Raw genomic sequence first — 15,332 nt, 5'->3', positions numbered from 1 at the left:
TGTACTGGTGAAATTTCTCCTCTAAAAGAGGTAGGGGAGAGACAGGCCTTTTTCTCAGAGAAAATCTGACAGACTTCAGCTAAGAGGAACAGTCAGAAGGAGGGGGTAGCTGGAAATGAAGGAGGATCAAAAAGAACTAGAGAGAGGATAAGCCCCTAGCACTACCCCCGTTTGTTAGGTACTGTTTTATTCTGGGTGGCTGAGGGAAGCTGCAATGCTTCTCTGTAATTCAGGAAAGATTGTTTGTGTTGCTATTAATACTTTAGGGTTTGAATAAGAAATCTTGGGTCTCGCTACCTCTTCTTTTTCTTGCTTAGAAGAAAGGCTCTTCAAAATAGGAAGGGAAAAAAGTCATTTATAACAGTCAGCAACACTAGTCCTGTATATTCACTGAATGCTTTTAAATCCTTCTTTTATTTCTCCCACTCTTGCTTGTCTACTCAGCATCATGCTAACTTAATATAGAAAAGGTGTATTATCCAAAGTGCATCCCTTTCTCTTGCCTTCTTCCCTCAGCTCCCGTTTCTAAAATCAAGATCTTTTTTCATCTTCCAAGTAGCCTGCACCAAGTATGGTGCAAATACAATCCCACTCTGCCACACAGTCTTCTCTTCATTCTGTTTTTGTCTTTTTACAACACAGACCTGACTCCCAGCACTGGGAAATTCTTCTGGCTCTCTGGAGTAAATTCTTCCACTCCAGGAGTGTCTCTGCTGCTGGGGAATGGATGAAGACATTGGCTAAATCCAGAGTTTCTTTTATTTTTTAGCAACAGCTCTTTAAAATCCAGTTGTTCTTCACACACACAGTATAGGACGTTTTTCATTCTTACTTTGCATACTTAGTGTTCCCTATTCACAATAATATTTTTTTAAGACTTTAACAAATACAGCCTTGCTTCTTTCAGATCCATCAGATGGCTTTTGCTGAGATCCTTGGTTTTGCTCACAACTTTCTCTGCCTCAACCTTTGGTTTACCTCCTTCTCTAATTCCCCTTTCTTCCTCAAAAATTTTTCATTTTTGCTTGTAATTCTTTCTATCTCAGCTCCGACCTGCCACTGTAGTTAAAGATACCCGTTTTTGCTTAGCAGCCCTCACCCAATGGTCAGTCACTTCTCTGTTTCCCCTCATGCTTTCTCATACATGAAAGGTTTTTCCCAGAAGAGTCTGCAAGGCTCCTGTATGGTCCTTGTTGAACTCCTTTTGTAAAACACACTGCAGCTGTCTTTTCTGGGCAGCAGGCACTCTGGCTTTGTGCAGCGAGCTGCCGGCCTCTGTGATAGACAGAGAAGCAAAGCAAGCAGCAGGTGCAGGCCAAATGAGAAGCATGGATCATAACACTGTGGAGCAGAAAGACAGAAGTGCCACTGGCTTTTCCAGCTGAGACGCTGCCAGGGCCATTTGGGGCACAGGGAGCTTCCAGGGCCTCTTTGAAAGGTATTTCTGCATGGCTGCAGAAGCTGCTGCTATTTAGACTGTGAGCCACTGAACATTGTACTGCCCTTTGTAAAAAGATACTTGCCATATTTCCTTCCTGGTCCTCCAAATTATTTGGGGGGCATCTATGCACAATGGGATCAAAGATTCTTGCTGTCTTCGAAGAACTCATGTGGCTGCCTTAGAGGCCTCAGTGGCCACCATAGAGACAGCACAGTGCAGCTGAAGAGGCTATAGGAGCCCAGGAGAGACACTGTTAAGTGAGACAGTAGATTTTGGGGTGTTTTGGGGTTTTCTTCCCACAAACAAGTAGAACTTACCAAAGGGGAAAGAGTATATTGGTGGTGTTGGGGGAAACTAGTTATCATCCTGTCATCTACAAGGAAGAGAGATGCTGAATTGGCTGTCATACTGAAGCACTTTAGAGAGAACATCTTTATGCCGTTGTAGGTTCTAAAGATACGTTTTTGCTTAAGCCTGTCTTTCTGACACGTACCAAGAAATGAGTGAGGACTATACAGGTCTTCTCTCAACTGTTATGATTCCTAACTTTAACCACAAACGTGGTGTATTTTTAATGGCTTCATGTTCTGTCTTTAGATCTCGAATGGATTTACCTGGCTCTCCATCACGGCTTGTATGCTCCTCCCAGCCAGCCCAGATGCTGTCCATTGATACTGGCCAGGCTGACCGGCAGGCAAGTGGTAGGATGGATGTGTCTGCTTCAGTGGAACATGAAGCCCTCAGCAATGCTTTCCGCTCAGTGCCACTCGCAGAGGAGGAGGACTTTGATAGCAAGGAGTGGGTTATCATTGATAAGGAGACAGAGCTGAAGGACTTTCACCCAGGTGCTGAGCCAAGCACCTCTGGAACGACGGATGAGGAGCCTGAGGAACTAAGACCTATTGAAGAGGGTGAGGAGAGAAGGCGCTTGGGTGCAGATGCTGCAGTCAGGCCGAAGACGCATGATGGGCGAAGTCGGGGTATGCAGCCTGTGACTGAGGAGGACAGTTCCCACAGACATGAAGGACCTTCTCAAACAGTATCTGACAGTAAACATGAACAGCAGACAGGAAGTCCAGCCCACTCCCCCCTACATTCAGCACCAGCTATCCGACAAAGGAGACGAGAATCTGAACCTACTGGTCCTCAGAGACAGGTAAGGTCCCTGGGTCTGTATCTTGTTGCCTAGCATAGCAGCGTCTTAGGAGACCTCATCTGTGCTGGAGAAGTCTGTGATTCCAAGCATGGATGCTGTTGTGAAACTCTTTCTGACAGTGCTTGCAAATGTTGTGAACACCTTAGAAGTGCTCCCTATAGCTAGTAACGTTGTCCCCTACCAAGGGCACACTGTTACCAAGATCTTTCAGCCGTTTTGTCACAAGGACAAGAGGAGAGCACAATTGTGGTTGTGGGTATCTTTAATCAGTTCTCTTATTGCTCTCCCATGGTGTTTTGTTAATAACTGCTTAGTTATATGGAGGTGTTGCCAGCAAATCTTCTCCACATAGTTTCTCAGGAGCAACAGCAGTGTATGACAAGAGAATGCCCTCTAATCTAATCACACATCAGCACTGGGCAGGCCTGCAGCAATGCAAATCATAAAATAACTCCCTGAAATTAAACTTTCTTCTAAATACCTCATAAAAAACTCAGAGTAACCAGCACACACATCCCATCACCCTTACTTCAGTGACTGGCATTGTTGTTACCAGGTATTTACTCACAGAAGTGTTCTTTACCTACTGTGTTTTTTCCAGATAGTTGTAGAGGGCTTTTTTCTTTTGGTTTTGCTTTTTTTGTGGTCCTCTGAAGACATAAAGAAGCTCAGTTTTTAGTGGGAGCTAATTTATTACATTACCTGGAGAAACATGATATACTGTTAGGCTCAGAGTTCTGTCATATCTAATCTTCATTTCTCAGACACTCAGAAGGCTGTCCCAGAGTGTTCACTGCAAGAGACAATAAAATTGTCCTCCTGAGAGCTTTTTGTATTTGTTTGTTAATGAAGATCTCTCATGCACATGGGATCAGGCGAGTCTTGGGTCATGTACGCAGTGATACCCTCCTACAGCAGGCATTCGTGCAGTCTGCTTGTTCCTCTCTGGAAGATGGCAACTCCATCTCCCATTCCCTCTTGAGCTTATTCTCTAAGGGAGCGTTCGCTGGACTGCAGCATGTTAAAAGAACATCCCTCCGTTCAGGCCTTGCCCAGATTCTTCTCTTCTCTGGATCCCGGAGAGGTGCAAGAAAAAAAGGACTGTTAGTTTTGGCAGCAAAACATGAATGATACAAGAAACTATATAAAAAGAATCAAATCAAATCCTTGCCTGCCAGGCAAGGTGTTCCTTGATGAGGTGTATGAGGCTGCAGGATTTACAGGAGGGATAGAAATACTGACAGCAGGCATTAGTGGGACTATGCTGGTGAGCGTGGAATAGTAGCAGTACATGCTTCTCATGGAGACTGCGTCCAGTTGCAAGGCTCCTAGGTGGAGGTGTTTGCTGTATAAAGCCAAAATGTTGAGTGCCCCAGATATCTAGAGATTGCATAGGCAAGATCAGCAGAGTTAGAATGGTCTATGTCTGAATTTGCTCTGTCTGTACTTGTTATTATTAGGCTTGTCAGTGCAAGATGTGCAAGATCTGCAAGATGCAATGAATGTGGCAAGAGCCAGCTGGTATGAACCAGCTGTAAGAACCAGCAGGGACACTTCACTGACATATTTAGCGTAGCTAAAGAAGGCTGGAGGTGCCTTCTTGGCCATAGCATGTAATACTGCTATGTGAAATGACTGGAGGAGTTGGGTATGGTGCAGTATGAAGGCTGCTTATCACTGCACAGTGATACTTCAAAAGCAGGCAAAAAAGGTAAATTAATGGGATTGTGGGTGATCACTGCTAATATATTAGACAGCCTTGGTTCTCCAGCAGACTGTGTATTTTTTGCTCCTATGTTCTGAAATACCCTCTAGTTACTCCTGGGACTGGCTTTGTACATACAGACCAACACTGGACTTCTTTGGCTGGCTGGGATTTAGTTGTGCTTCCTTTCATGTCTGGATCCTTCAGTTGCCTCTATATACACGGCTTTGCAGTGACATTCATATTTTTCCATTTGCTGTCACAAAACCAACTGCTAACTCTCAAAGGAAAAATGACTTGGTGCCTAAAGGAAAGCAGAAGCCTGTTGTCCTTAGGTACAGCAGAGACGGAGGGACAGTTGGTTGGGACGATAAGAAGAAGTTGCCCAAGGACTAGTGAAAATACTGAAGACCTCACTACAGATGCTTCCTGTAGCTCAGTCTTGGGCTTTCTCTGGGTTTGATTGAAACTGTGATTAGATTGTGTGTGTGTGTGTGTGTGTGTGTGTGTAAATCTTCCTTATCTTTGAATATGAACTGAGCCTTTAAGATAGGTTAAAATGTCACTGAATGCAGAACTGCCATGACTATGTCATAGGCCTTGTTGTACCAATTCGGGACCTCATTCTGGTCTCCCAAAAACTGGTGATCATCCACTGGTGTCGGTAGGGTACTAATTGAGAGCAAGTGGGTAATCCCTGCTCTAATGCTTTCTTCTGTTCCTCCTTTCTCTGGCTCCAGTATATAAGCCATTACTTGTTACTGGCAAAAAGACAGTGACCTCTAGATTATTGTAGAATCACGGCATGGTTGAGGTTGGAAGGGACCTCTGGAGATCATCTAGTCCCACCCTCTGCTCCAAGATGGATCAACTACAGCAGGTTGCTCAGGATGGTGTCCAATCAGAATATCTCTGAGGATGGAGATTCCACAGCCTCTCTGGGCAACCCGTTCCAGTGTTCAATCACCCTTATGGTAAAAAAACCTTTTCATACGTTTAAATGGAATTTACTGTATTTCAACTTCTGCCCATTTCTTCTTATCCTTTCACTGGGCTCCACTAAGAAGAGTCTGGATCCATCTTCTTTTTCCCATCAGGTATTTATAAATGCTGATAAGAACTCCCCTGAGCCTTCTCTTCTCCAGACTAAACAGTCCCAGCTCTCTCAGCCTTTCCTCAAATGAGAGGTGCTCTGGTCCCTTCATCACCTTTGTGACCCTTTGCTGGACTATCTCCAATATGTCCATGTCTCTCTTGTACTGGGCAGCCCAGAACTGGACCATGGCACTCCAGATGTGGCCTCACCAGTGCTGAGGAGAGGGGAAGGATCGCCTCCCTCAACCTGCTGGCAACACTCCTCCTAATGCAGTCCAGGATGCTGTTGGCCCTTTTTGCCCCAAAGGTACCTTGCTGGCTTGTGTTCAGCTTAGTGTCCACCAGGAACTCCAGGTACTTCTTCGTCAAGCTGCTCTCCAGACAGTTGGCCCCCAGCATGTACTGTTCCTCCCCAGGTGCAGGACTTTGCACTTCCCTTTGTTGAACTTCATGAAATTCCTTTTTGCCCATTTCACCAGACTATCCAGGCACCTGTCAATATCAGCACAACCCTCTGGTGTGTCAGCCACTCCTCCCAGCTTTGTATCATCTGCGAACCTGCTGAGGGTACGCTCTGTCCCATCATCCAGGTCATTAATGAAGTTAAACAGTAGTGGCCCAAGTATCAACCCCTGGCTACACCGCTAGTGACTGGCCTCCAGCTGGACTTTGTTTCCTTAAGCACAATGCTTTGAGCCCAGCAGCTCAGCCAGTTTTCGGTCCAACTTACTGTCTACTTATCTAGCCCATATTTCATCATTTTGTCTATGAGGATGCTATGAGAGACAGTGTCAAAAACCTTACTAAAGTAGAGGTAAACAACCTCCCACCCAGTCATCTTATCACAGAAAGCTATCAGGTTCATCAGACATGATTTCCCCATCGTATATCCACGCTGACTGCTCTCACTCACCTTCTTCTCCTTCCTATGTTTGGAAATGGTCACTTTCTTCTCCTTCATATGTTTAGAAATGGCTTCCAGGAAGATTTGCTCCATGCCCTTTCCAGGCTGACCAGCCTGTACTTCCCTGAGTTATCCTCATTTAGAGCTCAGATGTTTGTTCAAATGTATGAATCTTTTGGAAGAAAGACATTGTAGTGCAAGCATGAGGGATGATGGTGTCCTCGTGAAACTGTGTGGGTGTAAGAGGGAGCACAGTATGAACAGATGCTGCTGTGGGGAAAGTCAAGTACAGAGGAGACTCTGAATAGCCTGGGGGAATTTCTGACCCAAATATTCTCACATATTAGATATCTTCCAGTTTCAGCTGACAAGAAGACAGCTGCAGTGGAGTGTAGACCTCATGGGAAGCCCTGGTATAAAGGGGGAACAGGTCTGTTATGAAACTATGTCCTGTTGAAGCCCTTCTGTCTGTGCACCGCTCAGTGTGGCACTGAGCACCCAGCAAGCTGTTTAACAGAGCTCTTAGGGTTTACTTTAATGTATGCATTTCAGGAATGTACTAATAAATCTGCTTATTTTTATGCACTAATGTGCAGATAAAGCTATAGAAATACCGAAGAATGAGTGGAAAAAAAAATTGAACCACACTTGTGTTTACATACTAATCCCAACATAGGATTGCTCTTATTGTTGGAAATCATTTATATCCACACCTAGCAATACAATTTAAAAATCTGTCAAGTTCTTAAATATGCTGAGTAAATTCACTGACACTTGACAGAGACGGCAACCTACTGCTGCCTTCTGTGTTGGAAAGAAATACAAATATTCATACATTTATGAGTTTTAGCAATTACTTCTGACTGTAGGTCTGTGCTCATAGGTATTTCTAGACTCTGAATCTCCCTTGCTGCTAGTGCAATTGGCATTGTACAAAACGTTTTGAGACTTGCCTGCCTAAAACATGCCTATTCAATTGATATCGCATCTAAAAAACAAAAGAAAAGTGAAGCAATAGCGGGAGATCATATTAACTCTTCCTTACCTATTCTTGGATATATTCTGCAGAGTTCAGAGAGCATTTTGCTCACACTGTGTCTTACAGTCCCATACCCTAGAGCCAAGAGTTCAACTTTTAGAAAAGGTAAAGAGGCACTGGTGTATTTCCTCACCAACTTAGCTGTGTAGTTAGAATCACTCTTAAAAAAATCTCCCTTGGTGCTATATTAAGCCTCTTTTCTCCCACAGCTAGCCTTCCACTGCCAAGAGAATGCCACAAATGGACTTATTTAAAGTTGTCCATGTCTTGACCCAGAGAGGGCAGCAGCTGTGGAATTTATAAGCCCTTCCCAGCCATACCCCACCATTGGCGTCTTTGCTGAGAGATCACTCAAGGATGCTCAGCGTGAGGACCTGTGTTGGTAATACCGTGGGTAAGACAGGAGGCAGTCAGAAGCACATTGCACAGGCTGCCTGGGCCAGCTTCACCTGGGAGTCCAACTTTACCCATAATCACTGGTTTTCTTCTGTAAAAAAACTGCGCTGAGACCCTCACTGAGCCAAGAAAATATTCTCTGTTCTGGTGCTGAGCCCACAGGTGCCCCCGTGCTCCTGAACTTCATCATTGCCGCATCTGAGGGCTGCCATAGTTGTGACATTGCCTGATGATACCCTTGGAAGCAGCACAGCTGGTCAGGGGACAACCACTTCAGCGACTCCAGTAGGCTGTTCTCTTCCTCCATTGATTTGAGTTGGTGATGATTATTCCTTGGAAAGGGACACAGAGACACAGGAGAGGGCTGCCTCGTCACAAGGACAGGGCTCTAGCGTTTTGGGTGGTCTGTACTGCCTCTGGTTCATGTGGTGTAGAGCCCTGGGTTGCCCCAGGTCTGTTACCTGGAGGAACTGTTTGATTTGCACTGAGGACTGAAAGCTGAGCAGGGCTTTCTCTGGGTTATATTTTGGGTCTCGTGGCCTCTGTGGCCCCAGACCCTGGAGCAGTGATGAGGGGAAATCCTTGTCACTCCCAGAGTGCGTATAGACAGCAGGAGGAGAGGACAGAAACTGCAACTTCACTGGCTCTGAGGCAGCAATAAGAAAAGCTGGGCTGAAATAATGAAGCAATGGGTAGAGGCAAAAAACAGCAGGCTTATAATCCTGGGCAGAAGATGTAGACTTGGGGAAGAAGGTGCCAGGAAAAATGAGATATGAAAAGGTGCTATGTGTCTTGATTTCCTCTCCCTTCTACGGCATTGTCTGCGAGCTGCTCTGAGGGGACTTGAGGGACCATTTCATCATTCTCAGTGGTGAGAAATGGGCATTTGCAGAAGAGGGGCAGGCTCTCATTGCCCCTCACTCAGTGTAGTTCCCATTGAGCTGCGCTTGCTGCCTGTTGTAGGTGATGCAATTATTTGACATTCAGCTCCTCTGGCTTCCCTTTACATGAGAAGAGCATGCCAGCTGATGGAGAAGGATGTATGTAGAGTTGGCCTCTGTCCCTTACGCTCTTTAGATTCAGGGTCCCTGTCCATCCATGTGTTAGGAATAAAGGATCAGCAAATGGGTGATACTATAAGAGAAGTAATGCTCGCATGTGTTCATTATATATACACAGACATGTCATAACAATCAAAACCTTAATCTCAGTAGAAATTCCTAATTACGTTTTATATCTTTAAAATATATTGAGCTCTATCAACATCACATTTTTCAGGGACTTCACATGAGAGGTGTCATACTGCTCCTGTCCAAACAGAGCAGAATAAGCCTGATGGAAGGTGGTTCAGCCTGATTGCTGCCAAGGGCAAAGGGATAAAAGGGGGCAGCACCTCCAGCATTGACTGTGTAATTTAAGCATTAGAGCATCACTGAAGAAAAGTGGCGTGTCTGTAACCTCAGCTTCAGCCAGGAGGCAGCAATACCTAAGTGTGCTTGCTGGTGGGGTGTTGCAATTTGCCCCTTCATGGCCTGGGCAAGGTCCTTGGTCCTGTGCTGTAAAGGAGGTCCATCTGGGTAGTTGCAGTGATCTTTTTTGATCTGAGAAGTCTTTACCATGTTGGGATGATATATACATTGGAAATCATACAATATGCTGAGCCCAAACACGGAGCAAAAAGTAATGATGAGAATTCCAGTATACTTAGGTGTGCAGCCTACAAACAGTACACCCAGGTCTGAATTTCTACACCTCTACACAAAGAAGAGATGGTTGTCTTTATGAGAAATTAGAGCTGCTGTCTAGAATTTCTTTGTCTCTCTCAAATACTCTGTATGACAGCAATACATTATTATTTGAGAGTCTGATCTATGCAGTGACATGCAGTACATTTAGGACTGTGAATAATTGCTTTTCACATTTAATGCCCACCACAAACTGAGTAGTTCTCAGATGCTTATGAAGATAAGATACCTGCCTCAAAGCACTGCAAAGATATTGAAGGTAACAGGAAAGAGATGAGACTGGATGAAGTTCAGCTCTTTTTCTCATATCATTTGCAAGGGCAACATCTCTAGTAAGGTAAGGAGAGCAGTGCTGGCTTAAGAAGATACAATATTGCCTTTTCATATTTCCCAATTACATTTTGAAACCTGCAGAGGCTTCCTGAAAAGAAATGCAGCGCAAGGAAGGGAACGGATTTGAAAGGAAAAATGTAATTCCAGGAAAAATGGCCTGGTTTTGGAAATTAAGGTTGCTGATCCCTGTGAAAGCACTAGTTTCATAGCAGAGGTAGAAAGGGGAGGAAGGACCTGGCATTTTCAGGGTGAAGGATCTGAAGTCATTCCCGTAATGCCTCTCTCTTCCATTCAGTGCGTAAAGGGAAGGTAGGGACTGCGGTCTCATCCTGGCACAAGCTGTCCTCTGTGAGTATACTTTCCTCCCTCTCCTGGCCATCCCAGGATCACAGAAGCAGAGAAGGGACCTAAGAGTGCATCTTCTCCTCATGTCCTCCCGTGGCTCTGTGTTTTGAATTTCTCACTGAAAGAGGAATTATACTCTGCCTGCCTTTCCAGCTGCTGCCTGTCCTCCGCTTACCAAAACTGGAAGCACTAACGCTCCCCCTGCAGGTACTCCATATAAAAGTGTATCAGGAGGCCAGCAGTCTAAGTGTGAGAAAAGGAAGGTCTGCTAACAGCCCCCAAAGTTCCCTTTGCAAATCCCTGGAGTGAGTTTTAATGAGACTCATTGAAAGAGCCCCTGAGAACCTCTCGCTTTTAAATACAGATAATCATTTTAGCACCAGGTATTTCACCTTTTCTCATACACATGGTTTCCAAGTGTGTTCAGAGTTTGCCTGTTACCTATATGCAAGATGTATAAATAGCCTAATGACATGTCAAGATGAGTGATGCCAGAGGATCAGAGAGGTGAGGCGTGTGGCCTGAAGAGCCAGAGGAGGGGACAGACATAGCAGAGCCTGACACTGCTGGTGTCGCTCATGTCCGCGTGTGGCTGGGGAGAGCATGGCAGGTGCCCGTAGGATCCCCGGGAATTTATAGACACAGAGCAGTAAGTAAGCCCCGCGTAGAGCAAAAGCATTTTTCATCCGCCAGCGAAGATGTCTGCAGCATGCGCATCACAAACCAGGGGCGAGTCAAGTCTTTGCCTGACACCTTTTCCTCCACTCTTCTTGGTCTTTTTCAGTTGGAGGAGGACAGGCCTTCTCAGCACTCCCTCCCGAGGTACAGCCCCCTGAGAAGACTGGCGTCCTCCGTTTTCTCCTCCTCAACCCTGGAGACAGAACACTACCCTCACGTTGGTGGCACTTTCATACAGCGCAGCCGTTCAGCGGAGAGCAGTCCCGTGCGCATGCCCCACCGCAGGCACATGCCCCTCACGGCAGGAAACCACAGACTCATGCCTTCCGTCCTCCGCATTTCCAGGTCCCAGCTCCAGCAGGTGTGGGCCCGCTTCACACACAAAACATAGCCTGTTCAGGGAAGCAGCAGCCTCCATAATGCAATAATAGATCCCACCTGCCCACAATGTGTCACCACTTAATGCAATATTGAATCCCAAACAACACTGGCCTAAGGTACTGTAACTTCCAAAGCCCCTGCAACCAGACCCCACAGAGACTGAAAACATCTGCCTTTCTAAACCTCCCAGCAACCTGGGCGAGGGGCGGCAGCATGGCCGAAGATGAGAACGCAGATGGTGAACGTGTGATGTGTGAAAGAGGTGGATGCCAGGGCTCATCTCAGAGACTCGCTCGCGCGTCCTGCAGCCTTGGGGTAGGAAGTGCAGGGCTGCCTCACTGAACACGTGCAATCAAGCCACAAACATTGTCAAATTATGACTGGAGTGGAGAGACCGTGGAGGTATCAGCAAGCGTTACCTTCCCCAGGCAAATCGGTTCAAGCATCTTTGTTGGTATCTTACACTGGGCCAGATCTGTAGGCGGTTTTACTCCATCTAGATATAGGCAGACTCCCACTGGAAGCTCACCTGAGGCAGGACCTCAGGATTTGTCCCTCTTGTGGAGTTACGATCATGTATCTCTTTGTTGCTTTGGCTTTGGAAATCCCCTTGCTTCTGTTGCGGTTTGGTTTCCATACAGTGACCACATATTTCTGTCTCTCTGGCTTTGCCTCTGTTAAGTGACAGTGGACCTGTTTGTCTGCTCTCCACTCCTAAGCTGCTCTAAATCGACCTGCCTTCCCCCAGAGGCGCTGACTGTCAGAGTTGGATAGCAAGGATTTTCTTACTGATCCAGCTGTATATTACGCTGTTTCTAAATTCCAGAAATTTTAAGCACCTGCAGCTTTTCAATGGCAGAGCAGCCCTGCTTCTAGGCCTTGCTTGGAAATGCCTGTGATAACAGATCTCACTTGAGAAATAAACTGGCCTCAGCACTTGGTATACAGAGCCCCTGGAGCCCTTGTCTAAAACTTACTTGAATCTCAGAGGAAAAGGGAGACCAAAGTTAATTTAAATTGTCATAAGTATCCTTATTTCCCAGGATTGCAGGGATATATTGCCTTTCTCAGTATAGCTGCAGTGTAAAACACCAGGCTGTATGAAGACTTTCTGTAGTTAAGTGAACGTAGTAACTGTCTTCTATCGAAATGAGCCTTTGGTCTGGTCTTCTGGGAGAAGAGGCAGCATGGATGTTAAGGTTAAAGAAGAAGGGGTCATTGCTGGTGCTCAGGGCTTAAGGAAAGTGCGAGTCCAAAGTAAAATACTCTGCAGAAAGTATATAAGTGCAGGATACAGACAAGAAAACATACAGAAAACTCAGGCAGATGTGAAAATGGCATGGGATAAGTATGGGTGTTGGAAGAAAGTTGTGACATGGAGGTATTACTGCATAGGCAGGGTGTTTCCAGTGGAGTTACAATGAACGCTGCCTTCCAAATACTGATTTCTGTAGGTATATCTGTCCTGCCTGAGGCTCCCTTAATATCAGTTTCACCCTTCTATAAGCAACCCCAGACAGTGCAACCCCAGACGGGGTGGGTGGTGCTTTCTGAAGCTTGTAGGACCTGGCCCGGTGGATCTGCATGCCGCAGGACATGCTCAGGCAGGCTGGGCTTGCACTGCCTCCTGCCTGCCCATGGAGCATCCCGGTAGGTGCAGGGATGGAGATGGAGGGGGCAACACGCCCTCCTTGAGAAGATTCAGCATAGGCATGACCTGTCTCTTCCCACAGTCATTCTTGAATCAGTGCCATCAATTTCTTTTGATTTGTCCCAAGAACATGAGTGAACAGGACACTACTGCTCAGCCAAAATTTTTATCTGCCATTTGTTGATCGGTTTTATTTTTAAAAAAGGCACTGGGCATTGCCAGAAATACTTGAACTGAATTAACAAGTAGCCTAATCCTGTTTGGCAGTTCTTCTCTTGTCAAGCACAGAAACCAGAAAGAGCAAGGCTTTGCTTTTCTCAAAGTGACATGAGAAGGGATGATTTCCTTAAGTAGACTCTGCTCTGATGTTATTTTTTCCATGTCCAGCAGAGACTTTAATAGAAATGCAGATTGCAGAGAAAATGGAATTTTTGAAAGAAGTAGATTTAAAATCAGTAGCTCCTAATAATTTTTAGTTCATATTCTCCAAAACACTGATGTTCACTTTTCAAGGTCAATTTTAGGAACAAAAATTTCTATTGTTCTATTTTTTAAAAAACAATTTTTAGTTTTGCCAGTGAGAAAAGGGAACAAACAAGATAACTGGGTATTTATAAACTCTAACCTGCCCGTTTCAGACAAAAACAATGACCAGCTGATAAGTAGCTCCATACATAAAATTTAAAGGGCAGTAATCTATCTAATGCTACTCATCATGGTTATATATAGAACTGCTCTTGCCAAGTAAACTTGATACTGTTCTTCTAAGTTCGAAAGTCTGATTGATAAAGATGGTTGATTTATATAGACTTCAGTAAGACTTTCTTCTAGTTAAAATTATTAATAAATTGAAAACCAACTAACCAAACAAAATATGTTTATATGTTGGTATTTCTTACAAGTGGGGATGTTTCTCATTAGGACTCCTGATCTCCCGCCCTGAGCTCAGCGCTATTCTATGCCTTTAGTGGCTGTCAAGAAGAAAAAAGAAATCACTGAGGAGAAAGTTTGCAGTGACAGGAAGATGGGTGGCTTGATAAAATAATACTGGCAGGCCAGCTCTGCAGAAAGATCTGGATCACTTGATAAGTTGCTTGCATTCAAGCTAATTATTGCATTCAGCCAGGGACAAGGTCACGTTTCGAGTACGAAGAATATAGGTCACGCACACAGAGTGGGAGAAAATGTGCCCTGGGAGGTGCCGTCTCCCAAAATGAGGTGGGAGTTAGGGGAAATAATTAGCTGCATGTAAGTTCTCATTATGCTGCTATAGCAAAAAAAAAAAAAAAAAAAATTCGACTTTGATGTATCAGCAGGAAAATGAAGATGTGAGCAGAGGGGAGATCTTTTGTACTGGTGAGATCACTACCAGACATCATATCCAAGTCTTGTATGGAATTTTTTTAAAAAGATTTTCAAAACCTAAAAAAGGAGAAGTGATACTAGAATTGTTTGATTCTGTAAAACCCGCCTTGTAGAATGAGCTTGAAGAAATGCAGTCTGTCATTAAAGACAAAACTAAAAAGTGACATGATTGCTGTTAGGAGTACCGGCCTGAAGAGAGCAAGACGGGTTTTTAATCTGCCAGCTAAAGATATGGGTCTAGGTACTGGAAGACAAAGTAACAAAGGTCAAACTAGAAGTAAGATGCTCATTTTAAAGACATAAGTGGGTGGTAAACCGCTGAAGTACATTTTTAAAAGACACTGAATTCTTTGCTGTTCAGATTCTGTAAGGTGGGATATTGATTTCTAAACCAATTCTGTTAAACCATCAAATTTGGGATCTACACCAGAATAATTGGATGTTGCTGTCGCATGGGTTTTATGGGAAATTTTATTTTGTGACCAATACGGCTTTTACAATTTAATTCTGAACAAATTAATTGGTGCTAATGGCTGGAATCCTGATGTTACAGTAGTATGCAAAGAGTATTAAAAATAGTCAATTTGCAGATTTTTTTAACATCTTCATCTAATGCTGTAATAATTACTATGGAATCCACATATTGTTGAGGAACAGTTGGCAAATTAAATAAATGTGAAAATAGCTCTCTTTTTATATATATGGAAATGTAATAAATTAATATTAAAACTAGTTCCAGTGCAATTCTAAAAAAACTCTGTAATTACATTTATATTGCATTTATTTATTGTGTTTCATTTACAATGACTGCAATTATAAATGTAAATATGTCCAAAATCAGTTGTCAAAAATAACCCAACTAGAAAGCTCAAAGGAAGTGGCAAGCAGCCATTTCCCACTGAAGGCTGCACTTTTGTGGTCAAGTTAGGGGAACAGAAGTGTCGGTTCTCTAAGAGGCACCCTCCTGCCCCCCATGCCATCCCATCCAGCCCTTTCCCCTGTGCCAGTGCCAGTGTTCGTGCGGCTGCGCGGACCTGGATGGGGAGAAGGAAAGTTGTTTTCAGCTTTGGTTCATTTCCCACTTTGGTTCACTGTCCA

General features: G+C 44.5%; 1 protein-coding gene across 1 annotated transcript in view; it reads left to right on the top strand.

Annotated features, from left to right (window-relative positions):
- TTBK1 (tau tubulin kinase 1) overlaps positions 1 to 15,332 on the top strand; it is a gene marked incomplete at its 3' end in the record, with an annotated part of 95,396 nt that overhangs the window by 63,169 nt on the left and 16,895 nt on the right. The window contains exon 12 of the mRNA XM_082308021.1: positions 2,039 to 2,597. Within this exon, the coding sequence (XP_082164147.1) occupies positions 2,039 to 2,597 (559 nt within the window). The remainder of the gene's footprint in view (positions 1 to 2,038; positions 2,598 to 15,332) is intronic.

Source organism: Platalea leucorodia (genome assembly GCF_965183815.1).
Source record: "Platalea leucorodia genome assembly, chromosome: 3".
Taxonomy (NCBI): Eukaryota; Metazoa; Chordata; class Aves; order Pelecaniformes; family Threskiornithidae; genus Platalea; species Platalea leucorodia.
Note: the sequence above shows the minus strand (reverse complement) of the source record. Positions and strands in the feature narration are given on the sequence as shown.